The sequence below is a fragment of the Pecten maximus genome, chromosome 5 (genome assembly GCF_902652985.1).
Source record: "Pecten maximus chromosome 5, xPecMax1.1, whole genome shotgun sequence".
NCBI lineage: Eukaryota > Metazoa > Mollusca > Bivalvia > Pectinida > Pectinidae > Pecten > Pecten maximus.
This window is the reverse complement of record NC_047019.1, coordinates 10,915,580-10,943,137: the sequence shown is the minus strand read 5'-3', so window position 1 is coordinate 10,943,137 and position 27,558 is coordinate 10,915,580. Positions and strand designations below refer to the sequence as shown.

Sequence of the window (27,558 nt, the reverse complement as noted above, 5' to 3'; positions counted from 1 at the left end):
TTCCTTGCATAAAATATAGTAAAGTTTAGCACCTCTTCAGGGAGAAACATTAAATCTATGGTAATGAAAAAAAAGAAAAAAAAAAAAAAAAAAACAATATTTATTTCAATTGTAATTTATGGATAATTTTGAATATTGACAGGAAAACATTATTCAAAGAGCCATATCTGTGACGATTAGGAATTTTTAAAAAAATCATCAATTTAACCCCTTTGACCTTGAATGAAGGTTAAGGTCAAAGATAAGTATTCTATTTATAGCCAGTCACACATGCTATCTGTGTGCCAAATATTCAGCCTTCATGTATATATAGATAAAAGAACAGAAATCTTTTATGTGCAGTTTTGTGTGAGTTTTGAATTTTGGCGGGATATTTTTTCTTTCAAAATGCCATATCCGCCTCAATTTTGATTACTTGACCTTGAAACATTGCATACATCTTTATAAGCGCAGGTTCTTTAAAATGTGACCCAAATGAATAATTTTGAAAGAATTTTTAACTTTTTTATTTAAATTTTTTTTTTATTTGACCCCTGTGACCTTAAATTAAGGTCAAGGTCAAAAAGAAGAATAATATTTGTAGCCAGCCATACATGCTATCAATATGCCAAATATCAAGCCTCCATGTGTATAGATAAAAGAGCAGAACAATTTTATCTTTAATTTTGGATGATTTTTGAATAATGGCGGGAAACAAATTTGCTTTAAGTTTTTCAAAGTGCCATAACTCTGTCATTTTTCATCTGATAGTCATAAAACTTACACATTCTGTTTCAGTGGATCATGTTCTTTCAAATGACCTTGGCATTCTCTTATAACATGTCATTGAGAAAAAATAGCCCTGACCAAATGCTAACCAATTTCCAATGAATACAATATAATTTACATAAACTATGATCAAATTTACCCCCTCCCCAGGGGAATGTGACACCCAGGGGTCATGAAATTTACAATTTGATAAAGCACCTTAAGAACCTTCCATCTATGAAGAGTATACCAAGCTGCCATATCTGGGTCTTGAGAAGAAGATTTTTGAAATATCAATTTTACCACTTTTAGCCCCACCCCTCAGGCCTCGTGCAGGTAGGGACCATATAATTTACAATTATGGTAGACCTTTAGCCAAGGAAGGTTTCTGCATAATTTCATCAAAAATAGTTCAGGAGTTTTTGAGAAGTCGAAAATGTGAAATGTTAACTAATGATGGAAGACGCATGTACATGCATATATCATATTTTACCCAAAAATCCCTCAAAATAGATAAATATATACATGTACTTGTTGTAGATACTATCAGTACAGATCAGTAACGGAGAGCTGGAACAATGGATATCACCTACAGGTGTATTATAACTACACCTGATACAATCCTTATTACATGTTAATTATGTATAATTCTGGAGAGCTGGAACAATGGATATCACCTACAGGTGTATTATAACTACACCTGATACAAACCTTATTACATGTTAAATATTATGTCTATAATTCTAAAATAATAAAGAAGTTATACAAGTCTCATTTTCACATCAATAAGACAAGTTTTGTCTCCGTAAAAGTAAATTGTTATAAAAAATTTGTAAACAAATATTAGGATCAACAAATCACGAATAAATACAGAGAGGGGAAAAAGATTACAATACAATCTTGTTACTTCACCCTTCTTAACTCTGGGTAAATATTTAGTCCCGATAGTATGAAATCTATGTAAAACAATACTCGGTTACACGAATACTTGGGAAGTTCTAGTCCCTGTCGACTTTTAAATAACAAGGGTCTCAATTGTACATGAATATTATATAAATCTCATTTTCATAACAAATGAGACTATTTTCAGTTTAGACAGTAATTCATTAACGGTATACACTCATATGACCTCAGCATCTAAAAGACCCCAGAGCTCTATATACATATACCACAAACACCAAAATAGACAAGTAATAACAAGCTTCTGAAAGAGTTTAGTCAATGAATATGTAGTTGGTGATAAATTTCATGTAAGATTTGAATGACAGGTAATGTGCTTAATCATCAAAATTGCAGAAGCATTTCTTAATTTATTTTATTATTTTTTCAATAATCTAAAACTATAAATTACAATTTTCTGTGGGATGGAGTAGCCTACAGACTGAATTTCTAACAAGTATATCTTTAACCATATTGATGTAAAGGATTAAAAAAATTCTGTATCAGATGAAATGAAATATATAACACAATAACAGTAATATGTATACAAACCTTGCATACATACATAGGATAAGACAATCGTAACATCTAATGGGCCTAGTCACAGTGTAATATATAGGTCATCGAATCAACAAATCTCTTACATCTAATGGACCTAGTCACAATGTAATATATAGGTCATAGGATCAACAAATCTCTTACATCTAATGGACCTAGTCACAGTGTAATATATAGGTCATAAGATCAACAAATCTCCAACATCTAATGGACCTAGTCACAGTGTAATATATAGACATATACATAGAATCAACAAATCTCAAATATCTAATGGACCTAGTCACACTGTAATATATAGGTCATAGGATCAACAAATCTCCAACATCTAATGGACCTAGTCACAGTGTAATATATAGGTCATAGGATCAACAAATCTCCCAACATCTAATGGACCTATAGTCACAGTGTAATATATAGTCTTATACATAGGATCAACAAATCTCCAACATCTAATGGACCTAGTCCAGTGTAATATACAGGTCATAGGATCAACAAATCTCCGACATCTAATGGACCTAGTCACAGTGTAATATATAGGTCATAGGATCAACAAATCTTCAACATCTTATGTCGGTCATAGGATCAACAAATCTCCAACATCTAATGGACCAAGTCACAATGTAATGTATAGACATATACATAGAATCAACAAATCTCAAATATCTAACGGGCCTAGTCACACTGTAATAAATAGGTCATAGGATCAACAAATCTCCAACATCTAATGGACCTAGTCACAGTGTAATATATAGGTCATAGGATCAACAAATCCCCAACATCTAATGGACCTAGTCACAGTGTAATATATAGGTCATAGGATCAACAAATCCCCAACATCCAATAGACCTAGTCCCATCTATACATCTACATAAAGAATTTAGTCCAAATGAAATAAATATACAAAAGTAATATAATTATTCTTATTTTCTTTGAAACACACACTCATACCCACCCTCACACACAAATCCTCACCCACACCCTCACACCTACCCTCAAATACACCCTCACCCTAAATAAATCCTCAGTAGACAGATTTTTTTTGTCCTTATTCTTAATGTGCATTTTAGACACTAGATAGTAGTATTTTAGGCACTAGATAGTAGTATTTTCAAGAATAAAAACAATTTCCAAAACAATCCCACAATGTTTGCCAGGCAATATTACTTATTTTATAATTTGAAATCTGATTTTTTTATCTTATTTTTCTCAGACACCTCAATATGAAACACTACAGAAAGTAAATCTGATGTGAAGTTAATTAAAACTTTTAACTCGTATTGGTATTTTAACAGCATACCAGAGAACTATATACACAGTGTAATCAAGTTAACTAACACCGCAATAGCTCAGTTGGTTAGAGCGTCAACCGCGTAACCTCAGGTGAAGATCTGAGGTGTGTGGTTTAACGCTGGCTTAGAAGAGTTCCGACTACAGTAATTATACTTTGTTTGCACATGTATCACCCTTTGAAAGCATGGCAATGATTGGTTGCTGTTTGTATACATTATTATTTATTTATTATAATTATGTAATCACATTAGAAGGAACAGCCTGGCCTGTCTATAGTAAATAAATGACATTCGAAGTAGGCCCTAGTGTTTTCTGATTAATTTGGCTGTTCTATTTAGCTGACCGTTGTTCCAACGAAGTGTATAATGCGATTTTCCCCCATTTTTGTTTAAATGTCATACTGATCAAGCATGAATATAAAGATTGTTTTTTTTTACTTTTTGAAACTGCATCAAAGTGTATTAACATTGGGTAAGTACATATTTAACATGTTAACTTGTTAGAATGAATGTTGGCAGTTCATTATCACTCAGGATTTGTACACGATTGTTTTAAATGGCCTGTATTGATTATTTATGTGTTTACCAGGGCAAATGATAGCGCTTTTATTTACTAAACACTTTATCAAGATGATCATACAATGGGTTGTTACATCTCCGCTCATTAAACTCTCTTTCCCATTTCTCTGTCTTATCCTTTACAATATCTAAAACTGATCGGCCCTTCCTGTCCAGTATTTTTGTTATGTCATACTTCAGTTTTTAGCTACTAAAAACTTTTTTAAGATGATCATACAAAGGGTTGTTAAATGACAGCTCTTCCCCCTGCCTAATGCTCTTTGTCAACTCCTCTGTCATTTCCTTTGCCAAGTCTAAAACTGATCGGCCCTTCCTTGTCCGTATGGTTCTGATGTCATACTTCGGTTTTAACGACTCCATGTATTGTTTCACACGAGTTTCACACTCGGTGAACAAATCTACATCTGATGTATACATGGCTATATAATGTAGACAATGACCACCGCCATAATCCAACTTTGTGATTAATTGTGGGACTGACTCGCACAGATAAACACATATCTCCCTGTGTCCAAACATACAACTCACATGTAACACTGTCCGCCCATAGCTTTCTACAGCTGTGGTCAGTGCTGGATATTTCTCACATAAATAAACAAAAAGCTCCCTGCTACGTCCCGCACAACTCTCATGTAATATTGTCCACGCCCTTTTATAGGACGATCCGTTAGGACATCTACTTCTAACCACACAATTATCCATCTCCCAGCCATACTTATCCACTAACTGAGACATGTACTGACTACACGCACAACTCCTATGGACCTCACGACCATCTTCTGTCTCACACTTGTGTTGTTCATCCTCAACTCTACACAAAGAGTTAAGTACAGTTCTCTCCACTAACTTGAATACAGAACAGTTTCCTTCCTCTGCTGCTAAATTAAGTGGGGTTTGTCCTGCATGATTAGTGTCATGTACCAAGTGTGGATAATCTTCACAAAGCATTGACACCATCTCTTCTCTGTTATACTGACACGCCACATGTAGGAAATTGTTATTGTCATTATCCCTCACCGTTAGAGAGACATCATGCTGAAGTAGTTCACGGAACAATTTCACACTTCCCACCTCCACCACACATAACAGAGCGTTCTTATAAGGTTTGACTCCCTCACACAGAAGATATAAAGCACATTCTTCTGAACCAGAACGACATGCTTTATTTAACAAGTACAGTTTTATCTGATCATTCAAGTATTTAACAACTTTCTTCAGTATATCCACATCTCCTTTGCCAAACCTTTCATTACCCTTTGTAATCAATGACCACCACTGTGTGTCCTTGTCAAGTTTTACTCCCTCACACAGAAGATATAAAGCACATTCTTCTTTTTGAAAAACCCCAGAATTTTTATTAGAACATAGGATCAACAAATCTCCAACATCTAATGGACCTAGTCACAGTGTAATATATAGGTCATAGGATCAACAAATCTCCAACATCTAATGGACCTAGTCACAGTGTAATATATAGGTCATAGGATCAACAAATCCCCAACATCTATAATAGACCTAGTCCCATCTATACATCTACATAAAGAATTTAGTCCAAATGAAATAAATATACAAAAGTAATATAATTATTCTTATTTTCTTTGAAACACACACTCATACCCACCCTCACACACAAATCCTCACCCACACCCTCACACCTACCCTCAAATACACCCTCACCCTAAATAAATCCTCAGTAGACAGATTTTTTTTGTCCTTATTCTTAATGTGCATTTTAGACACTAGATAGTAGTATTTTAGGCACTAGATAGTAGTATTTTCAAGAATAAAAACAATTTCCAAAACAATCCCACAATGTTTGCCAGGCAATATATCTTATTTCATAATTTGAAATTTGATTTTTTATCTTATTTTTCTCAAACACCTCAATATGAAACACTACAGAAAGTAAATCTGATGTGAAGTTAATTAAAACTTTTAACTCGTATTGGTATTTTAACAACATACCAGAGAACTATATACACAGTGTAAGTAAGTTAACTAACACCGCAATAGCTCAGTTGGTTAGAGCATCGACCGCGTAACCTCAGGTGAAGATCTGAGGTGTGTGGTTTAACGCTGGCTTAGAAGAGTTCCGACTACAGTAATTATACTTTGTTTGCACATGTATCACCCTTTGAAAGCATGGCAATGATTGGTTGCTGTTTGTATACATTATTATTTATTTATTATAATTATGTAATCACATTAGAAGGAACAGCCTGGCCTGTCTATAGTAAATAAATGACATTCGAAGTAGGCCCTAGTGTTTTCTGATTAATTTGGCTGTTCTATTTAGCTGACCGTTGTTCCAACGAAGTGTATAATGCGATTTTCCCCCATTTTTGTTTAAATGTCATAGTGATAAAGTATGAATATAAAGATTGTTTTTTATTTTTTGAAACTGCATCAAAGTGTATTAACATTGGGTTAGTACATATTTAACATGTTAACTTGTTAGAATGTTGGCAGTTCATTATCACTCAGGATTTGTACACGATTGTTTTAAATGGCCTGTATTGATTATTTATGTGTTTACCAGGGCAAATGATAGCGCTTTTATTTACTAAACACTTTATCAAGATGATCATACAATGGGTTGTTACATCTCCGCTCATTAAACTCTCTTTCCCATTTCTCTGTCTTATCCTTTACAATATCTAAAACTGATCGGCCCTTCCTGTCCAGTATTTTTGTTATGTCATACTTCAGTTTTTAGCTACTAAAAACTTTTTTAAGATGATCATACAAAGGGTTGTTAAATGACAGCTCTTCCCCCTGCCTAATGCTCTTTGTCAACTCCTCTGTCATTTCCTTTGCCAAGTCTAAAACTGATCGGCCCTTCCTTGTCCGTATGGTTCTGATGTCATACTTCAATTCTAATGACTCCATGTATTGTTTCACACGAGTTTCACACTCGGTGAACAAATCTACATCTGATGTATACATGGCTATATAATGTAGACAATGACGGCCGCCATAATCTAACTTTGTGATTAATTGTGGGACTGACTCGCACAGATAAACACACATCTCCCTGTGTCCAAACATACAACTCACATGTAACACTGTCCGCCCGTAGCTTTCTACAGCTGTGGTCAGTGCTGGGTATTTCTCACATAAATAAACAAAAAGCTCCCTGCTACCTCTCGCACAACTCTCATGTAATATTGTCCACGCCCTTTTATAGGACGATCCGTTAGGACATCTACTTCTAACCACACAATTATCCATCTCCCAGCCATACTTATCCACTAACTGAGACATGTACTGACTACACGCACAACTCCTATGGACCTCACGACCATCTTCTGTCTCACACTTGTGTTGTTCATCCTCAACTCTACACAAAGAGTTAAGTACAGTTCTCTCCACTAACTTGAATACAGAACAGTTTCCTTCCTCTGCTGCTAAATTAAGTGGGGTTTGTCCTGCATGATTAGTGTCATGTACCAAGTGTGGATAATCTTCACAAAGCATTGACACCATCTCTTCTCTGTTATACTGACACGCCACATGTAGGAAATTGTTATTGTCATTATCCCTCACCGTTAGAGAGACATCATGCTGAAGTAGTTCACGGAACAATTTCACACTTCCCACCTCCACCACACATAACAGAGCGTTCTTATAAGGTTTGACTCCCTCACACAGAAGATATAAAGCACATTCTTCTGAACCAGAACGACATGCTTTATTTAACAAGTACAGTTTTATCTGATCATTCAAGTATTTAACAACTTTCTTCAGTATATCCACATCTCCTTTGCCAAACCTTTCATTACCCTTTGTAATCAATGACCACCACTGTGTGTCCTTGTCAAGTTTTACTCCCTCACACAGAAGATATAAAGCACATTCTTCTGAACCAGAATCACATGCTTTATTTAACAAGTCAAGCTTGACCTCATCATTCATGTAGCTATAAACTTTCTTAAGTACATCCACATCTCCCTTACCATGACCACCTCTTTCAATCAATGACCACAATGGCGTGTCCTTGTCAGGTTGGACTCCCTTATGCAGAAGATATAAAGCACATTCTTCAGCACAGAAGTAACATGCTTTATTGAGCACCTCAAGTTTATTAACTTCTCTCTCATTTAACAACTCGAAAAATCCCTCAAGAAAGACAGGATTTTTCCATACATCTAGAGAGCCAATGCTAATACTTACTTTATCAAAAAGATTTCTCCTAATTAAATTGGGTAACCAGGTGGATAGATCTTTAGAGTCATCAAAAGGTCTCACCTCTGGCACCTCACACCTAAACTCTTGGAGCAGACGATTACACATGTCTGTATAATCATCAGATGATATGACAACCATGTTTTCAGATGTTTTTGAAGTTGTTATATAACTGAGGAACCTCCTGGGACAATTCTGTATGTAACCAGCTTGGGTTTTGTCTCCATACAAAAGGGCTACTGTGAAATATATAGAGTAATGATCAAATCTGTACATTTCATCACCAGACTTCCTTACTAAAAATCCTAGTAATCTTTCAAAACTTTCTTTCACAAATCCTACCCTTTTCTTAAATGTCATTGTAGTTCTGTCAACTTCACCATCAACCAAATTAATATCAAAAGCTTCCTCTAACAATGTTTTGTTTACTTTATCACCATTTGGGTCTAGATCTTTTACCTTTATCTCCCCGTCATTGAGGAACAGAAACAAAATGGCAGAACATTCTGGTAACCTTGAAAATGCTTCTTTCAAAAATTTGACAGGCTCCATAAAAAAATCACTTCGTGTTTTCTGCAACTCATGATCAGACTTGCAGAAAAGCTGACAACATTGTGGGAATCCAATATTTGGGGCATAAGATAGAATGTTTTCTATTTCTCCCTCAGTCCATGAGAAATTTTCTGGTTTATACATCTCTAAAAGTGCCTTTTTTTCTTCTGCAATTCTGTACTCACCTGAGCTCAGATCAATGATGTTATCTTCAGTGAAAACTGTTTCTATAGAAGATTTTTTCAAAGTATTGAATATTTCATTACGAACTGTAATGAGCAAAAAATTGGCCTGAATTTGTTCACCATGAAAAAGTGTTTCTACATCTGTAATTCTTCTATTCCAATCTTCTGCATCATTTCTACCAACATCAATATCATCAATGAAAGTAATCAGCTTAGAGTTTGGAGCCAATAAATCTAATTTCGTAATTTCATGAAGCTGAAGGGGTTGTCTGCATTGCTGCTCCTCGACCAGCCAGTGTAGGAGTCGAATGGCGGTAGATGTTTTGCCATCTCCTGTGTTTCCCTTGATAACTAGAACTCTGTTCTTTTGGAGCTTGTTTTGAGCATCGAGGAAAGCTTTGGTCTCAAGGAATTTTCCCTTTTTCTGCTCTATTTCTCGTTTGATCTTTTCTTTTGTTCTTTCTGTATAAGAAAAAAAAGAGAAAAAAGAGAAATGTTCATGCAGTGAAACTGACAGGGAACACCAATAGGAGTCTTTACCGGTAATTGTATATAACCTTTACCAGCCTTCAATTTTAAACTTTTCACAGATGTTTTGTCATGTCCGAGATTTAAAAGGGGTTTCTCTCCCCTACGTCAGTACTACATCAGTACATGTATAATTAACAAGAGCTTTGATGGGTACATAAAAACCTGTATCTCTAATATCAGGCCCTAATTAAATCACACCTCTTAGTGGTCCCTGTTTTGACAAACATAGATCACCCTCCCATGGAATAGATTTAAATTTTTTTTTTTTGGAACAGCCATTATAATGTTGAAATCATGATTCTAGAGTCACAAGACAGGTAAGTGTTTCCTCATATAACGTAACTTATAGCTTTCACACCCAAAAAACAAGATGGCTACCGAATAGTTTCCAATCTTCCCATATAGGGCTCCATCCCTTTGACAGAGGGTACACACCCACCATTTACATACAGTCACTTTACCTTGAAGTTGTTACAGATCAAATTTGAGAATCCATTTCCAATGTGTTCATATACCCCTTTACACAAAATGTAGTCCTCCTCACCAGAAAGCCCTCTATTCTTATGAAAGGAAATAGATTTCCTTGCTTCTCATTACAAGCCACACGTACCCCACTGCTGACAGAACGTCCACACATTCTGTTTAAAGAACACACCCCTTTCATCTAGCTGCTCATGACTAAGTTAAAAGTTATTAAACTGATTTGGACCAAGAAAATGATGACAGCTGATGGACAGATGACCAACCTCTGTACCAGGACATACACACTGCCTTTTCCCCAGTTATCTAAAAGTCAAATTCAAATCCTTTCCTCCGTTCCATTACACCGCCTGCAGTGTAGGACCTGATGACAAGGCCACAGGGCTAATGTTCTAGTAACTGATATTTCATTCCATTTATATATTGATAGGACTATATATTTTAAAGATACCCTTTTAGAAAAAATCATATTTATATGGCTATATTTTATACGCACCCTTTCAAAAACCATATATTGATATAACTTTATTCAAACGTACCCTTTTCAAAATTATATATGACTACATATTTTAAAGGTACCCTTTGTAAAAAGTTATATTTTATATGCACTCTTTTTAAAATTATTTATTGTTATGACTACGGTATATATTTTACAGGTACATTTTTCAACTGAAATATTTTAAAATACAAATTTATATCATACACTGGACTGTGAATGATACAATAAAATTATTTCACCAGACAATGATCATGACCCATCATGTGATTGCTGCCACTAGGTACTGTACTGTATTAAAGTGGAACATGAAACTGAGACAGATTTGATTTGAATTATACAGGAGATAAATCCAACGTCAGCATGCATCCTTTGATGTAAAATTATTGATGTATAATCCTATATTTTGAATAATATGTTAGTAGTTGTGGTCCCAGATTTTAGGAATATGTTGCATTTTCCCACATTATGTCCAAACCAATGAACAAAACTCACTTATCATGGGTTGTAGATCAGGATGGAGTTCTGTAAAATAAGAAAGTCATATTATTAATAAGTAGTTAGGTAAAATGCAAATGTCAGAATTCAATGCAAATTAAATTATTTTGTGCAGGTAATACTGTAACTGTAACATATTTATGTCTAAATATGTATAATACATGGATCTTTACCAGAATTTTACGATCAATTGTTTTCTGACTTATCAATATACGTACCTTTAGATTAATATACATGCTTTATATAAGACCCATCAAATTATACTTATTACTACATAAAAGGAAATAACAATCTCTCACTGTCTGAAGCATACAGTCATATGTAACCGATACGTGACTATCCAGTCACATTACTGGTACGTGACTATCCAGTCACATTACAGGTACAGGACTATCCAGTCACATTACTGGTACAGGACTATCCAGTCACATTACTGGTACAGGACTAACCAGTCAGATTAATGGTACAGGAATATCCAGTCACATTACTGGTACAGGAGTAACCAGTCACATTACTGGTACAGGACTATCCAGTCACATTACTGGTACGTGACTATACAGACACATTACTGGTACAGGACTATCCAGTCACATTACTGGTACAGGACTATCCAGTCACATTACTGGTACAGGACTATCCAGTCACATTACTGGTACAGGACTATCCAGTCACATTACTGGTACAGGACTATCCAGTCACATTACTGGTACAAGACTATCCAGTCACATTACTGGTACAGGACTATCCAGTCACACTACTGGTACAGGACTATCCAGTCACATTACTGGTACAGGACTATCCAGTCACACTACTGGTACAGGACTATCCAGTCACATTACTGGTACAGGACTATCCAGTCACATTACTGGTACAGGACTATCCAGTCACATTACTGGTACAAGACTATCCAGTCACACTACTGGTACAGGACTATCCAGTCACATTACTGGTACAGGACTATCCAGTCACATTACTGGTACAGGACTATCCAGTCACATTACTGGTACAGGACTATCCAGTCACATTACAGGTACAGGACCATCCAGTCACATTACTGGTATGGAACTATTCAGTCACATTACTGGTAGAGGACTATCCAGTCACATTACTGGTACAGGACTATCCAGTCGCACTACTGGTACAGGACTATCCAGTCACATTACTGGTACAGGACTATCCAGTCACATTACTGGCACAGGACTAACCTGTCACATTACTGGTACAGCACTATCCAGTCACATTACTGGTACAGCACTATCAAGTCACATTACTGGTACAGGACTATCCAGTCACATTACTGGTACAGGAGTAACCTGTCACATTACTGGTACAGGAGTAACCAGTCACATTACTGGTACAGGACTAACCTGTCACATTACTGGTACAGGAGTAACCAGTCACATTACTGGTACAGGACTAACCTGTCACATTACTGGTACAGGAGTAACCAGTCACATTAATGGTACAGGATCCGGACTGTCCAGTCACATTAATGGTACAGGACTGGTAACAGAGGCCGGGGTAGAAATTGATAGAGGAATATTAATTATCTGTATCTTTCAAAATTCCAAATTAACCCTTTAGAGCTATATAACAATCAGAAGAAATATGGACTAAGTTCAGATCCCATTTAAATAATGTTTAGTCAGATCTTCTCTTACATGGTTTCAACAAGCATTCTGAGAGCATTGCTTAAGCCATACAAATCTCTTCTGGCCCCCGCTAAAAATAGTAGCAGTGACCTTGACCCAAAAACCCTGAAACTCAAACTTTATCTAGTAGCTACTCATTCCGAAGCTACATACCAACTTTCACCAACAAACCTTGAAGCATGACTGAGAAAAGTTGAGGAAACCGAGTGGACAGACAGATTAACGGACGGACTACAGACCACAGACCATGGACGTAGGGCGATTTGAATATCCCACCATCTGATTAAGGTGGGCTGAAAATGTCACCCTGTCACCAAGTACAGGACAGGAACACAACCATGGCCAAAAGGTAACTCAGACAGTTAAACATCTCTAACAGGTATCAAGGAGACACCAACAGAAAGACCCAAGATCTAAAGTGTTACAATAGGGGTAGTAGGTCAATATAGGTCTCTTTGATGTCCTGTAAATAGAGGACACAGGCAAATCTGCACAATAAAATTACTGGGTAATGGGATTATCTATCAAATCTAATTTACTCTCACTTTAATCTTCATTTTCAATTTTTAATTCTCAATTCTACTTTGCAGACCGATAATATTCAAACAATAGTATATTCCTGAATCACATATTTACACTAACTGACTTTGGCAGTATACATTGACACAGTGCCATTAACATAGTTGTCCCTATTGTAAATACAACAAGTGACAGACCACAACTCAGGATTGAATTAGTATATAATGACCAACCCTGATAGTCTGATTTTGTCTCTTCATAGCTTGTGATTGCCTATGTATACTCCTACGGCGTAAGTCATATAACCCAGGAATGTATACAGTATATAACCTAATAAGGGTGTTTGCCCTAATCTTTTGACTGATTGTTGAAATGGTGTTCAAAAGTAACAATCCATGTGAAATGTTTTGCTTCATTATGTGCTCATTTTTAAAAAGCAAATAAAGTCAATAGAACAGAAGTCTTCGTTATATGTTTTGTCTATTCATACATGAGTACAGGTGTCAGTAAAAAATGCGCCCGAAACTAAATGCTGAATACACACACAAATTACATATACGTGTGTAAAAGTTCAAGGAGTAGTAGTGTGCAGCCAGCCGGGATCGAACCCGCAACCCTCGGCTTACTGGTCCGCCGCTGTACCGACTGAGCAAAAGGGAAATTCCCCCTAGCCGGAAGCAAGAAGGCGACCATACAACTATGTACAGTATCTACAATTAAACCCCGGTCTGCTACACATGAATATAACTCACCATTTTAATTGAAGATAAAGTAAAAGACTTAATTCTATGTCATTAACTAAATGTCTTTAACAGAAAGCTAGTAAAAGACACTGTAAATCAATTATTAGGTCAAAGATGAAATAAAACGATGTCCGATATGATCTGGGAAATCATGATCACCTGTGTCTATATAAATAGAACACAAAAGAGTTCCATTTGAACATAAATATCACGGAACACACATTCTCTGTTCTGAAGAAAAGCTAGCATTGTTTACAAGTTTACAGGAATATTCAAGTGATGTTTAAGTTAATAAATGATAATGAATAGATATCTTCATCCGGAATATTTTTATGACTGAATATTTTACTGTTTCCACAGCCTTGGGTATTCTGCTATAAGGTATAGTCTGTTTCATAAAACTTCAGAATAATGAATCTTAATAAGGGCGCCCCCACTGTCAATTAACCTCGTACTGTGCCCTTATTAGGTCATATTTGGTATATAAATTTGGACGTTAATGTGCGACATAAAAATTATATAGTATTTTTTACTTTGACTTTAAACAGTAAAAAGGATTAATTTACCTTGTCTAGTCTTATCTTGTATGATTTCTAAAGTGCTTGCTATGGTTTCCTGTCTGGTTGTGACATTGCTGATGCCCATTGCCATGGTTTCCTGATTAGCTGTAGGATATAAATAATAAGTTCATAAGATATGAATGATATTCATCACTTATACTACTAGAGAAGAAGTTGTTTATATCAATTTAGCCAAATTGACCAATTTTGGCCCCGCCCCTCAGGCCCCAGGGGGATTCAGCCCCACCATTTGTACAATTTTGAATCCCTACCCCATAGGAATCTTGCCAGTCAAATATGAAAGATATACATTGCTAGGTTTCAGAGAAGAAGTCGTTAATATCAATTTAGCCATATTGACTCCTTTTGACCCCGCCCTTCAGACCTGTGAGGGGTCAGCCCAGCCATTTGTATAATTTTGAATCCCTACCCCTTATCGGTGCTACCAGTTAAATATGAGCGATATCCATTGTTAGGTTGCAGAGAAGATGTCGTTTATATCAATTTAGCCAAATTGACAAATTTTGGCCCCACCCTCAGGCCCAAGAGTTCAGCCCCATTATTTGTACAATTTGAATCTAGATCCCCACCCCGTAGTTATGCTATCTGGCAAATAGGAGCAATATCCCTTGCTTGTTTTCAGAGAAGAACTCGTTTATATTCATAGAGCCAAATTGACACCCTTTTGGCCCCGCCCCTAAGACCCCTGGGGAGTCAGTCCTACCATTTGTATAATTTTGAGTCTCCACCCCATAGGGATGCTTCTGATTAGATTTGGTCTAATTCTGATCTGCGGTTATGAAGAAGAAGTCAATTGTTGACGGACCACCTTGGTCCTTTGGACCAGGTTAGCTAATAATTAATACTAAAACTTTTGACTTGCAATGATTAAATTGTATGTTGGTTGTTTTTTTGCAATTGTGTTATTATCGTGAAGTGATTGAGATCCTTGTTATTTTACTTTCCAGTCGTGTGTCGCAAGTCATGTCTTCTCTTGAAACAGGACTTAAAATAATATACAAACAAGTTCGAAGAATAACGTATACACAACTTTGAGTGGGTTATTATACTGTAACAATTACCAGGTGTGTACTTACGGTCCACAAGCTCGTCACACCTGTCACTGCACCACAGGTGTCTGTGATTTCTGGCATTCTAATCGGCACGTAAATTGAGCTTGAATTGTATTAATACTATAGAGAATATATATTTTGTTGAAATCAAACAGATTTTATTTTAATTCAGGAAGTTTCGTTTTCCCTATAAAAGCAAACCAAATTTGTATCGCAAACCTATAGATTAGAATAATTAACCTTATTTGGCCCATTCATATACCCACGATGCTGAAAATTTACTCTATGAATCTTGTCTGGGTTCATGAACAAGTTTTATCAATTTCGGACCATTATCCGAAAATCAGAAGTGGATTTGCAACATATCTATTGCTTTTTTGGCTATTAAGAATTCAAATTCTTCAGCATTTATTTCACATCTTGCATGATTTGCATTCTAAACTTCTATTACTAGAAGTATTATAACCGAAATCAATATTGGTATGCAACATTAACCATACACTTATGATAAAGGATATGATGTAAGTCTCTACATGTTATAAAGGCCCGTTATAATTGAAAAGTTTTCAAATTTTGCATTTTTATATTCGACCCGTTATAATAGAAAATTATACGACCCTGATTTTGTTAGCATTTGTTAAAATAACTCAAAAAGTTTATTCAGCAGGTCAGAAGTTACCGAAACAAGGTCAACGGCTTTGGGCAGCGGCTTCAGGTGCGTTTTAGAGAAAAATCGCAATTACTCTAAAACTAAAGTCGCTATGAAAGTCGCATTTTCAGTATTTTTAGTTTCATTCTAAATAACATTTTACAAGCATAATATAGCAAATCGTTCTGGGTACACTTGAACTGCCTCATGATCAGTGTTTCTGAAAGTTTGCTTTTATGTACAGTTTATGGTCAGAATTTCTATATCAGGGACCATACTGAACATGTTAGATGTTATATACATGTCCATACTGAACATATTACCAGTTAATACAATTTATTGCTGCTGCAATTAGCCTCAGGATTAAGTCAGTGAAAATAAAATATAAATCACCTTTCACTTCTTTCACTTCCTCAAGAATGGCCTCAAAATTGTCTTGTTGTTTCCTCAGTTTCTCTATGTACTCTTTCTCTGTATCAGGGTCCATGGTCACAGTTAGCAGGTTGTCAACTGCCGTCACGTAGGTGTCTCCTGTCAGAGAGCCTTGTTCTATCTCGGAGATACACTGGCGGATGATGCCCAATATACGATGGAAGTCTGTATCAGACAGTGATGCGCTTGGCAGGTGTCCATAAGCCTCATTCCGTTGGATTCTCAACCGCTCAATATTAGCTGCCAGTGACCGGTCTGTATTGTCTGGTGTCTTGCCCCAACCCTTTGTATGAGGTGGAATGTTGATACCCTGGAGGTTACGAATTAGTGAATACAGAAGGCCGAGATCTAAATCCTCCAAGGTACCGGTAAACACTCCACCTGGTGGGTACAAAATCTGTCGTTGGTGAGGCTTAAGCTTTTTGCTGAGGTGAAAACTTTGACTTTGTAGAATGGCAGTGAGTCCGTGCGGTAGTATGTTTACCCTCAGCACATCTCTGAGCACATCACTGCAGACATCTACAACTAGTTTGATTATTCATGTGCATCATTTTAAGAAATATATATTTTCCACTCTCTATTCAAAAAGATTCAATGATTGAGATAATATTTTACCTTGTATGGTATGTAAATTGTTTGCCATGGCTTCCTGTATCAATCTTAAAACAAGTTACTACAGGGGACCCATCAATCTTAAAACAAGTTACTACAGGGGACCTATCAATCTTAAAACAAGTTACTACAGGGGACCCATCAATCTTAAAACTAGTTACTACAGGGGACCCATCAATCTTAAAACAAGTTACTACAGGGGACCCATCAATCTTAAAACAAGTTACTACAGGGGACCTATCAATCTTAAAACAAGTTACTACAGGAACCTATCAATCTTAAAACAAGTTACTACAGGGGACCCATCAATCTTAAAACTAGTTACTACAGGGGACCTATCAATCTTAAAACAAGTTACTACAGGAACCTATCAATCTTAAAACAAGTTACTACAGGGGACCCATCAATCTTAAAACAAGTTACTACAGGGGACCCATCAATCTTAAAACAAGTTACTACAGGAGACCCATCAATCTTAAAACAAGTTACTACAGGGGACCCATCAATCTTAAAACAAGTTACTACAGGGGACCCATCAATCTTAAAACAAGTTACTACAGGGGACCCATCAATCTTAAAACTAGTTACTACAGGGGACCCATCAATCTTAAAACTAGTTACTACAGGAGACCCATCAATCTTAAAACAAGTTACTACAGGGGACCCATCAATCTTAAAACAAGTTACTACAGGGGACCCATCAATCTTAAAACAAGTTACTACAGGGGACCTATCAATCTTAAAACAAGTTACTACAGGGGGCCCATCAATCTTAAAACAAGTTACTACAGGGGACCCATCAATCTTAAAACAAGTTACTACAGGGGACCCATCAATCTTAAAACAAGTTACTACAGGAACCTATCAATCTTAAAACAAGTTACTACAGGGGACCCATCAATCTTAAAACAAGTTACTACAGGGGACCCATCAATCTTAAAACAAGTTACTACAGGGGACCCATCAATCTTAAAACAAGTTACTACAGGGGACCCATCAATCTTAAAACAAGTTACTACAGGAGACCCATCAATCTTAAAACAAGTTACTACAGGGGACCCATCAATCTTAAAACTAGTTACTACAGGGGACCTATCAATCTTAAAACAAGTTACTACAGGAACCTATCAATCTTAAAACAAGTTACTACAGGGGACCCATCAATCTTAAAACAAGTTACTACAGGGGACCTATCAATCTTAAAACAAGTTACTACAGGAACCTATCAATCTTAAAACAAGTTACTACAGGGGACCTATCAATCTTAAAACAAGTTACTACAGGGGACCCATCAATCTCAAAACAAGTTACTACGGGGACCCATCAATCTTTAAACTAGTTACTACAGGGGACCTATCAATCTTAAAACTAGTTACTACAGGGGACCTATCAATCTTAAAACTAGTTACTACAGGGGACCTATCAATCTTAAAACAAGTTACTACAGGGACCTATCAATCTTAAAACAAGTTACTACAGGGGACCCATCAATCTTAAAACAAGTTACTACAGGGGACCCATCAATCTCAAAACAAGTTACTACGGGGACCTATCAATCTTAAAACTAGTTACTACAGGGGACCTATCAATCTTAAAACAAGTTACTACAGGGACCTATCAATCTTAAAACAAGTTACTACAGGGGACCTTTCAATCTTAAAACAAGTTACTACAGGGGACCCATCAATCTCAAAACGAGTTACTACGGGGACCTATCAATCTTAAAACAAGTTACTACAGGGGACCCATCAATCTTAAAACTGGTTACTACAGGGGACCTACAAATAAAATTTGAGAAAAATCCATTTAGTACTTTCTAAGAAATACAGTAGTAGTAACAAGGATTTTTTAAAGGACAGACAGCAAACCATGGACGAAAGTTTCATACAAAAGACGATGTACAATTTGAACAGCCCTACATCTAATGATGGTGGGCTGAAATAGAAGTAAGTAACTACAAGGTAACATATATAAATTATGATAACTATTACATTTTGTTTAATATGCCATAATATTATTTTTCTTAGTATTTTTGGTATTGTATGACAAAATTGGAAATTTTGAAATTCCTTTTGGAAAAGGCCTGAAATGTATTTGGAATGGGATAATTTTGTGCACTCAGTTAATGTAGGAAGGAAAAGCACTGCCTTACATCTAGGCTTGCCTCATGGGGTTTTGAAACAATATATTAAAGGCAAAATTCTCAAAAGGAAGGTCTATGCTGCTGAAAATCAAAAATATTTCAGTTATAAGTCCAGTGTCTTTCTGACTGATAATCTATCATAACTCACCTCTAACATCCTCCATGATGGCCTCAAAATCATGTTGTAGTTTGCTCAGTTTCTCTATGTACTCTTTCTCTGTATCAGGGTCCATGGTCACAGTTAGCAGAGAGCCTTGTTCTATCTCGGAGATACACAGGCGGATGATGCCCAATATACGACGGAAGTCTGTATCAGACAGTGATGCGCTTGGCAGGTGTCCATCAGCCTCATTCCGTTGGATTCTCAACCGCTCAATATTAGCTGCCAGTGACTGGTCTGTATTGTCTGGTGTCCTGCCCCAACCTTTTGTATGAGGTGGAACGTTGATACCCTGGAGGTTAAGAATTAGTGAATACAGAAGGCCGAGATCTAAATCCTCCAAGGTACCGGTAAACACTCCACCTGGTGGGTACAAAATCTGTAGTTGGTGAGGCTTAAGCTTTTTGCTGAGGGGAATCCTTTGACTTTGTAGAATGGCAGTGAGTCCGTGTGGTAGTATGTTTACCCTCAGCACATCTCTGAGCACATCACTGCAGACATCTACAACTAGTTTGATTATTCATGTGCATCATTTTAAGAAATATATATTTTCCACTCTCTATTCAAAAAGATTCAATGATTGAGATAATATTTTACCTTGTATGGTATGTAAATTGTTTGCCATGGCTTCCTGTATCAATCTTAAAACAAGTTACTACATGGGACCTATCAATCTTAAAACAAGTTACTACAGCGGACCTATCAATCTTAAAACTAGTTACTACAGGGGGCCCATCAATCTTAAAACAAGTTACTACAGAGGACCCATCAATCTTAAAACAAGTTACTACAGGGGACCCATCAATCTTAAAACAAGTTACTACAGGGGACCCATCAATCTTAAAACAAGTTACTACAGGGGACCCATCAATCTTAAAACTAGTTACTACAGGGGACCCATCAATCTTAAAACAAGTTACTACAGGGGACCCATCAATCTTAAAACAAGTTACTACAGGGGACCTATCAATCTTAAAACAAGTTACTACAGGGGACCTATCAATCTTAAAACAAGTTACTACAGGGGACCTATCAATCTTAAAACAAGTTACTACAGGGGACCCATCAATCTTAAAACAAGTTACTACAGGGGACCTATCAATCTTAAAACAAGTTACTACAGGAACCTAACAATCTTAAAACAAGTTACTACAGGGGACCTATCAATCTTAAAACAAGTTACTACAGGGGACCCATCAATCTCAAAACAAGTTACTACGGGGACCCATCAATCTTTAAACTAGTTACTACAGGAGACCCATCAATCTTAAAACAAGTTACTACAGGGGACCCATCAATCTTAAAACAAGTTACTACAGGGGACCTATCAATCTTAAAACAAGTTACTACAGGGGACCCATCAATCTTAAAACAAGTTACTACAGGGGACCTATCAATCTTAAAACTAGTTACTACAGGGGACCCATCAATCTTAAAACTAGTTACTACAGGAGACCCATCAATCTTAAAACAAGTTTCTACAGGAGACCCATCAATCTTAAAACAAGTTACTACAGGGGACCCATCAATCTTAAAACTAGTTACTACAGGGGACCCATCAATCTTAAAACTAGTTACTACAGGGGACCCATCAATCTTAAAACAAGTTACTAAAGGAACCTATCAATCTTAAAACAAGTTACTACAGGGGACCTATCAATCTTAAAACAAGTTACTACAGGGGACCCATCAATCTCAAAACAAGTTACTACGGGGACCCATCAATCTTTAAACTAGTTACTACAGGGGACCTATCAATCTTAAAACTAGTTACTACAGGGACCTATCAATCTTAAAACAAGTTACTACAGGGGACCTATCAATCTTAAAACAAGTTACTACAGGGGACCCATCAATCTTAAAACAAGTTACTACAGGGGACCTATCAATCTTAAAACAAGTTACTACAGGGGACCCATCAATCTTAAAACAAGTTACTACAGGGGACCTATCAATCTTAAAACAAGTTACTACAGGGGACCTATCAATCTTAAAACAAGTTACTACAGGGGACCCATCAATCTTAAAACAAGTTACTACAGGGGACCTATCAATCTTAAAACTAGTTACTACAGGGGACCCATCAATCTTAAAACTAGTTACTACAGGGGACCCATCAATCTCAAAACAAGTTACTACGGGGACCTATCAATCTTAAAACTAGTTACTACAGGGGACCTATCAATCTTAAAACAAGTTACTACAGGGACCTATCAATCTTAAAACAAGTTACTACAGGGGACCTTTCAATCTTAAAACAAGTTACTACAGGGGACCCATCAATCTCAAAACGAGTTACTACGGGGACCTATCAATCTTAAAACAAGTTACTACAGGGGACCCATCAATCTTAAAACTGGTTACTACAGGGGACCTACAAATAAAATTTGAGAAAAATCCATTTAGTACTTTCTAAGAAATACAGTAGTAGTAACAAGGATTTTTTAAAGGACAGACAGCAAACCATGGACGAAAGTTTCATACAAAAGACGATGTACAATTTGAACAGCCCTACATCTAATGATGGTGGGCTGAAATAGAAGTAAGTAACTACAAGGTAACATATATAAATTATGATAACTATTACATTTGTTTAATATGCCATAATATTATTTTTCTTAGTATTTTTGGTATTGTATGACAAAATTGGAAATTTTGAAATTCCTTTTGGAAAAGGCCTGAAATGTATTTGGAATGGGATAATTTTGTGCACTCAGTTAATGTAGGAAGGAAAAGCACTGCCTTACATCTAGGCTTGCCTCATGGGGTTTTGAAACAATATATTAAAGGCAAAATTCTCAAAAGGAAGGTCTATGCTGCTGAAAATCAAAAATATTTCAGTTATAAGTCCAGTGTCTTTCTGACTGATTATCTATCATAACTCACCTCTAACATCCTCCATGATGGCCTCAAAATCATGTTGTAGTTTGCTCAGTTTCTCTATGTACTCTTTCTCTGTATCAGGGTCCATGGTCACAGTTAGCAGAGAGCCTTGTTCTATCTCGGAGATACACAGGCGGATGATGCCCAATATACGACGGAAGTCTGTATCAGACAGTGATGCGCTTGGCAGGTGTCCATAAGCCTCATTCCGTTGGATTCTCAACCGCTCAATATTAGCTGCCAGTGATTGGTCTGTATTGTCTGGTGTCCTGCCCCAACCTTTTGTATGAGGTGGAACGTTGATACCCTGGAGGTTAAGAATTAGTGAATACAGAAGGCCGAGATCTAAATCCTCCAAGGTACCGGTAAACACTCCACCTGGTGGGTACAAAATCTGTAGTTGGTGAGGCTTAAGCTTTTCGCTGAGGGGATTCCTTTGACTTTGTAGAATGGCAGTGAGTCCGTGCGGTAGTATGTTTACCGTCAGCACATCTCTGAGCACATCACTGCAGACATCTACAACTAGTCTGGACAATCTGGCGAAATTGGTGGTTTCATGGCTTGAGAAATACTTGCTCGCCATCTTGGAAACTATGGCAGGCTAGAAGGAGACAGGATCATAATAAATCTGGAATATAAAGGGCACACATAACTGATCATTATGTAAACATGCAGTGGCTTTTCATTGGCCAATATAAATAATAAAAAATATACAATCATTAAGCAACAGCAGACACATATTAATGATTTGTTATTAAGAAGTCAGGAGATCCTAGAGGGTTGTTGGTGTCCACCATAGAACGATCTTCATTGATTTTATTGAAGACTGATATTTTCTTCATTTCCCTTCTTTAATTCTTCTTTTCCTCTTAATAATCTGATAACAAGGACAACTATTGCATGAAATCAAAGAAACATCCAAGAAGAACTTTCGGAGAAATAATGATATACACTGTATATAAGCCACTCAGAGGTTCTGTGCATGAGGGATCGAAATAAAGGGGAAAAGCAAGTAGTGTATAAAATGGCTGGAAATAAGACATTTTTTAAAAGTACATTCTAGATCATTTTAAGGAATTTTATTTACTTTAAAAAGGCTGTGGGTGAATTAAAGTTCTGCTGAACGGTAAAGAATTACTTTAAAACCTCACTTGAATTGGCATAGTATAATTAAGTTTAATTGTCAGATCAATTAATCTGTGATATTTGTCATGTTTCTTAATAAACCACATCGTGATTTTCGTGATGTATATAAGATTCCTGTGAATTATTTTCCCGGTATATTTTGGTTCCTAAAAGTTTTAATCAATAAACTGTTTTTTTTTCTCTATATATATATTAATTGATCTGTAACATGATTGAATATTTGAAAATTTGACAACTTTCGTTAGAAGAAACTTGGTCTTAAAATTTATTGTTTCTCATGAATTGGCCTACTCTACCTTGTCAATTCCGATGACTTGTTGAATCGCACGTTCATGTCATATACGTTTTTACAGGAATTTCATTATCAACAAATCTAAACCATGCATTTACCTCTCTTGCTATCGGAATCTATTATGGAAACAAGCTAACATTAGGTTCCCTCATAAGCAATCTAAACAGCATGGCCATTTTTGCAGGCCTATTTCTTGAAAATGACGTCAGAACCAATCAGATCAGAAGTATTCTACTTTCAATCAGAGAATTCACTTATCAATTGCCAATTGGAAAATTTGAGACTAAAAACAGTAATCGACGGTTGAGGGCCATGTAATATATAATTATCAACCCAAGAGCTTGAGATGACTTTCTAATGTGTCATCAACTAGAGTGTGTACGAATTACCTCCCCTTGCAGGTAGCAAGCGTAATGAGCTGATGTCTTCAAACATATAAAAGAGTGAATAACATTACTAAATAGCAAATTCTTTGTGGAAATATTCCTCTAATACTTTTCAAGAAATCGCTTTAACAAACTTACAAATGATCACACTCCAATATGGCCACCTATCAGCCATTTTAATTCGCTTTCCTAATCAAAAAGTTACGCAGCTAGGGACCAGGGGGAAGCCATAACCAGTAGTTTAAGAAAGTAGTTCTTTTCAAGAAATAGCGATAACAAACTTGAATTGTCTAAATCCAAGATGACTTCATATCAGCCATCTTTTTTGGGGTTTAGATTATTGTTAAGGTTTAGTTTGTTTTTGTTTAACGGCCTGCAGTCTACGTGCCAGGTTTTGGAGGTGGAGGCAAACAGGAGTACCCGGAGAAAAACTACCGACCTACGGTCAGTACCTGGCAACTGCCCCACATCATTATCAAAATTTTACTGTGACAAGGAATGCTGCGTGTACTTCTGTAAATTTATGGACAGATGTAGCCACCAAATGCAGTGGAAGAGGATACCACCAGAACTTTTGATATCTGCTAGGACTACTACTAACACAAACCGTTCAAAACAAATGAAATTTGGAAAAACCAAGACCTTGTTATTTTTAGTGCCAAACACTTAATGTGACTATTAATATATCTTAACTCAAAAATCTATAATCATATAACATGTACATTTTGTCCATATTATAAGTATTAATGTTCTTTTGCTTCGTATGTTTTTGACGAACAGACGGACTGAGCATCACAGCATTAGCTCGCTTGCCTTTCTGGCAGGTGAGCTAAAAATAATATGCATGTAAGCAAATTCCACTGTATGAAATCAAATACTATAAGAGAACCCAAGGGTTGTTTAATATCATAAATATAATAGACTCTATAATGAATAGATTTAGTTTGAAGATATACCAAAGGTCACTAGGTCACATCGTCAATCAATGTCGATCAATATCGTGCACATGTTACAAATATGCATAACTGATATCAGTCATAAGTTATACCGAATGTCATCATACGGGTCACCAAAGGTCAAAGGTAATAAATATCGATCAATATCATATTAATTTCATATGCATATCATATTACAGTTTGATTATATACCAAAGGTCATTATATGGGTCACCAAAGGTCACAGGTCAAATTCTTTATTAATGTGGACCAATGTTGTAAACATTTCATATGGATATCTTATAACAGTGACAAATTATACAAAAGGTCATTATCTGGGTCATCAAAGTTGAAAGGTTAAATTGGTTATCATGATCAATGTCAATCAATATGGTGTACATGTCATATGAACATCTAATAACAGTGATGAGTTATAATTATAGCAAAGGTCAAAAGTAAAATTATTAATCAATGTCAATCAATATCATATACATTTCATATGCATACCATATTACAGCTTAAATACTTACCAAAGGTCATTATATGGGTCACCAAAGGTCACAGGTCAAATTATTTACATTTCATATGCATATCTTATAACAGTGATAAGTTATACAAAAGGTCATTATCTGGGTCGTCGATTAAAAGTTAAATACTTTTATGTGGTTCACTATTCAACGGGGTCCATTTTCAACAGGTATTTTACCACGACCGAAAGTGTCACAATTTGGGTCCTCGCACCTGCTGAAATCCGGAACCATGAGGTGATGACGTCACAGCGTGTTCGAATAAGAGCACGTGAGCGATCAATTGTAAAATTGATTATAATATTGAACATATGATGCCTCCTTGCTAGAAAGGTTAAAAGAAAAACTGAAAGTTAAACTTTCAGAATGCATTCAACGAAAACATGTGAAAATTGTCACAATTTAGGTACCCTGACCTTAAAGAATTAAGTATTGAACTGTTACCAAATGGTAGTAAACAGTCGATATGAATACAATTTGGGTGACAGATAAATAGAATGTCGCCCGTTAGTGTATACTACCATTATTTGGTAACAGTTCAATGCTCATATTTACAGTCATAATTTTTTTTATTTTCTGTAGCGTTTAAATTTTCCCCTATCACTGACGTCATCAGGTTCAAATACCGGAACAGCCGAAACTTCCAGAAGGATTAATAATTTAATATAGCCCCTCATGTCATTATAATAGCAATCACATACAATGGTTTTGCACTAATTTGGCTTTATTTTTTATTTAATATACGTTTGTAGATATCGTCAAATTATTCACAATTGCATAATTTCTGATTGTTTAAAATCGAAGCCGTTTTTGGGCGCAATGCTATACGGTTAACATTTAGAAGTGATGCGGCTTTGAACGGGTATGTCCCGTGGTAGGCCTAATGACTCATCGGAAATACCCTAGTGTCTACTTTCGCTTCTGATTTTACAAACTACACTGATTTTTCATTGTTCTAATGTACTAGAATTTACAATAACATGAATATAATGCCAAGGATTCGCGCCAATGCATAAGTAAGCAAAGCTCTAGACCTAGATACATAAAATCATGAACTTATAAAACTGCAAATCATGAACCTTTCCTGTTGCTACGGGTGTGTGTCTGTCTTGGCTAATATTTGTCGCCAAAATTACAACAGACCCATACAAGTACATGTATATGTAAGGTACTTTTACAAAAAATATAATTGACGTAATTTCATGATTACCTGTTGAGTCTGGATTATACACGAGAACTTTCGTGGTTTCTTTCATTTTGGCATTTTCTCCAGACCCCGAGTTTGACTAGATCGAGGAAGTAAATATTCGCCCGAACGAGGCTATTTAGCGCATGGTCAAACTGATATATACTCTAGTGACGTCATCTTCAGTAATTACCCAAGGTCGATTCACACAGGGGTGTACAATTCCACTAGAGTCTAGACCAATATGGGCGGCCGTTTTAGGATAAAATACAGAAACTACTTAAGTGCAAAAAAAGCCAAATGGCCATTATGTTCTTTTGACACTTAAGTGCAAAAGATTTGCACTTAAGTGTCAAAAAAATTATTTGCACTTAAGTGCAAAAAATATTAAGCTGTTTCCAACAAGAAATTCACCTACCGAAGTAAATTTTTCGACTGGTCCGAAATGAAGCACAACGATTGGTCGACCAATGGGCGAAGTTCTATCAATTTCGTATCGACGAATCAAATCATGCATACTGTCGCAGTGTGCCCTAGCGATACGTAAACAATATGGCGGCTTCTATATTACCTCGTGTTAATCTTTTAACCGACACATGTCGCCCGAGACACGAATTTCAT

The 27,558-nt window shown here is 36.3% G+C and overlaps 1 protein-coding gene across 3 annotated transcripts; it reads right to left on the bottom strand.

The window, feature by feature from the left end:
* Nucleotides 1-2,045: 2,045 nt before the first annotated feature.
* Nucleotides 2,046-27,072, bottom strand: LOC117327137. Of its 3 annotated transcripts, none has more exons than XM_033883983.1 (8): nucleotides 26,962-27,072; nucleotides 22,469-23,093; nucleotides 19,571-20,089; nucleotides 16,629-17,192; nucleotides 14,520-14,618; nucleotides 11,037-11,066; nucleotides 5,510-9,496; nucleotides 2,046-3,032 (listed from the first exon to the last, which is right to left on the bottom strand). In XM_033883983.1, the coding sequence occupies exons 2-7, from the start codon at nucleotides 23,046-23,048 to the stop codon at nucleotides 6,825-6,827; spliced, it is 4,464 nt and encodes a 1,487-aa protein (XP_033739874.1). In that variant the 5' UTR covers nucleotides 23,049-23,093; nucleotides 26,962-27,072; the 3' UTR covers nucleotides 2,046-3,032; nucleotides 5,510-6,824. The 3 variants fall into 3 exon arrangements, with proteins under 3 accessions (XP_033739874.1, XP_033739875.1, XP_033739877.1); XM_033883984.1 differs by having other exon boundaries at nucleotides 16,629-17,186; XM_033883986.1 differs by having other exon boundaries at nucleotides 19,571-20,083.
* Between the last annotated feature and the right edge of the window lie 486 nt (nucleotides 27,073-27,558).

What these genes read in the sequence shown, in the direction of transcription:
- LOC117327137 (XM_033883983.1), bottom strand. Translation starts at nt 23,048, where the DNA reads ATGGCGAGCAAGTATTTCTCAAGCCATGAAACCACCAATTTCGCCAGA. An exon ending in GGAAGTGAAAGAAGTGAAAG is followed by an intron (nt 14,619 to 16,628) that starts GTGATTTATATT and finishes TATATCCTACAG; the next exon opens with CTAATCAGGAAACCATGGCA. An exon ending in ACAAGATAAGACTAGACAAG is followed by an intron (nt 11,067 to 14,519) that starts GTAAATTAATCC and finishes CTTATTTTACAG; the next exon opens with AACTCCATCCTGATCTACAA.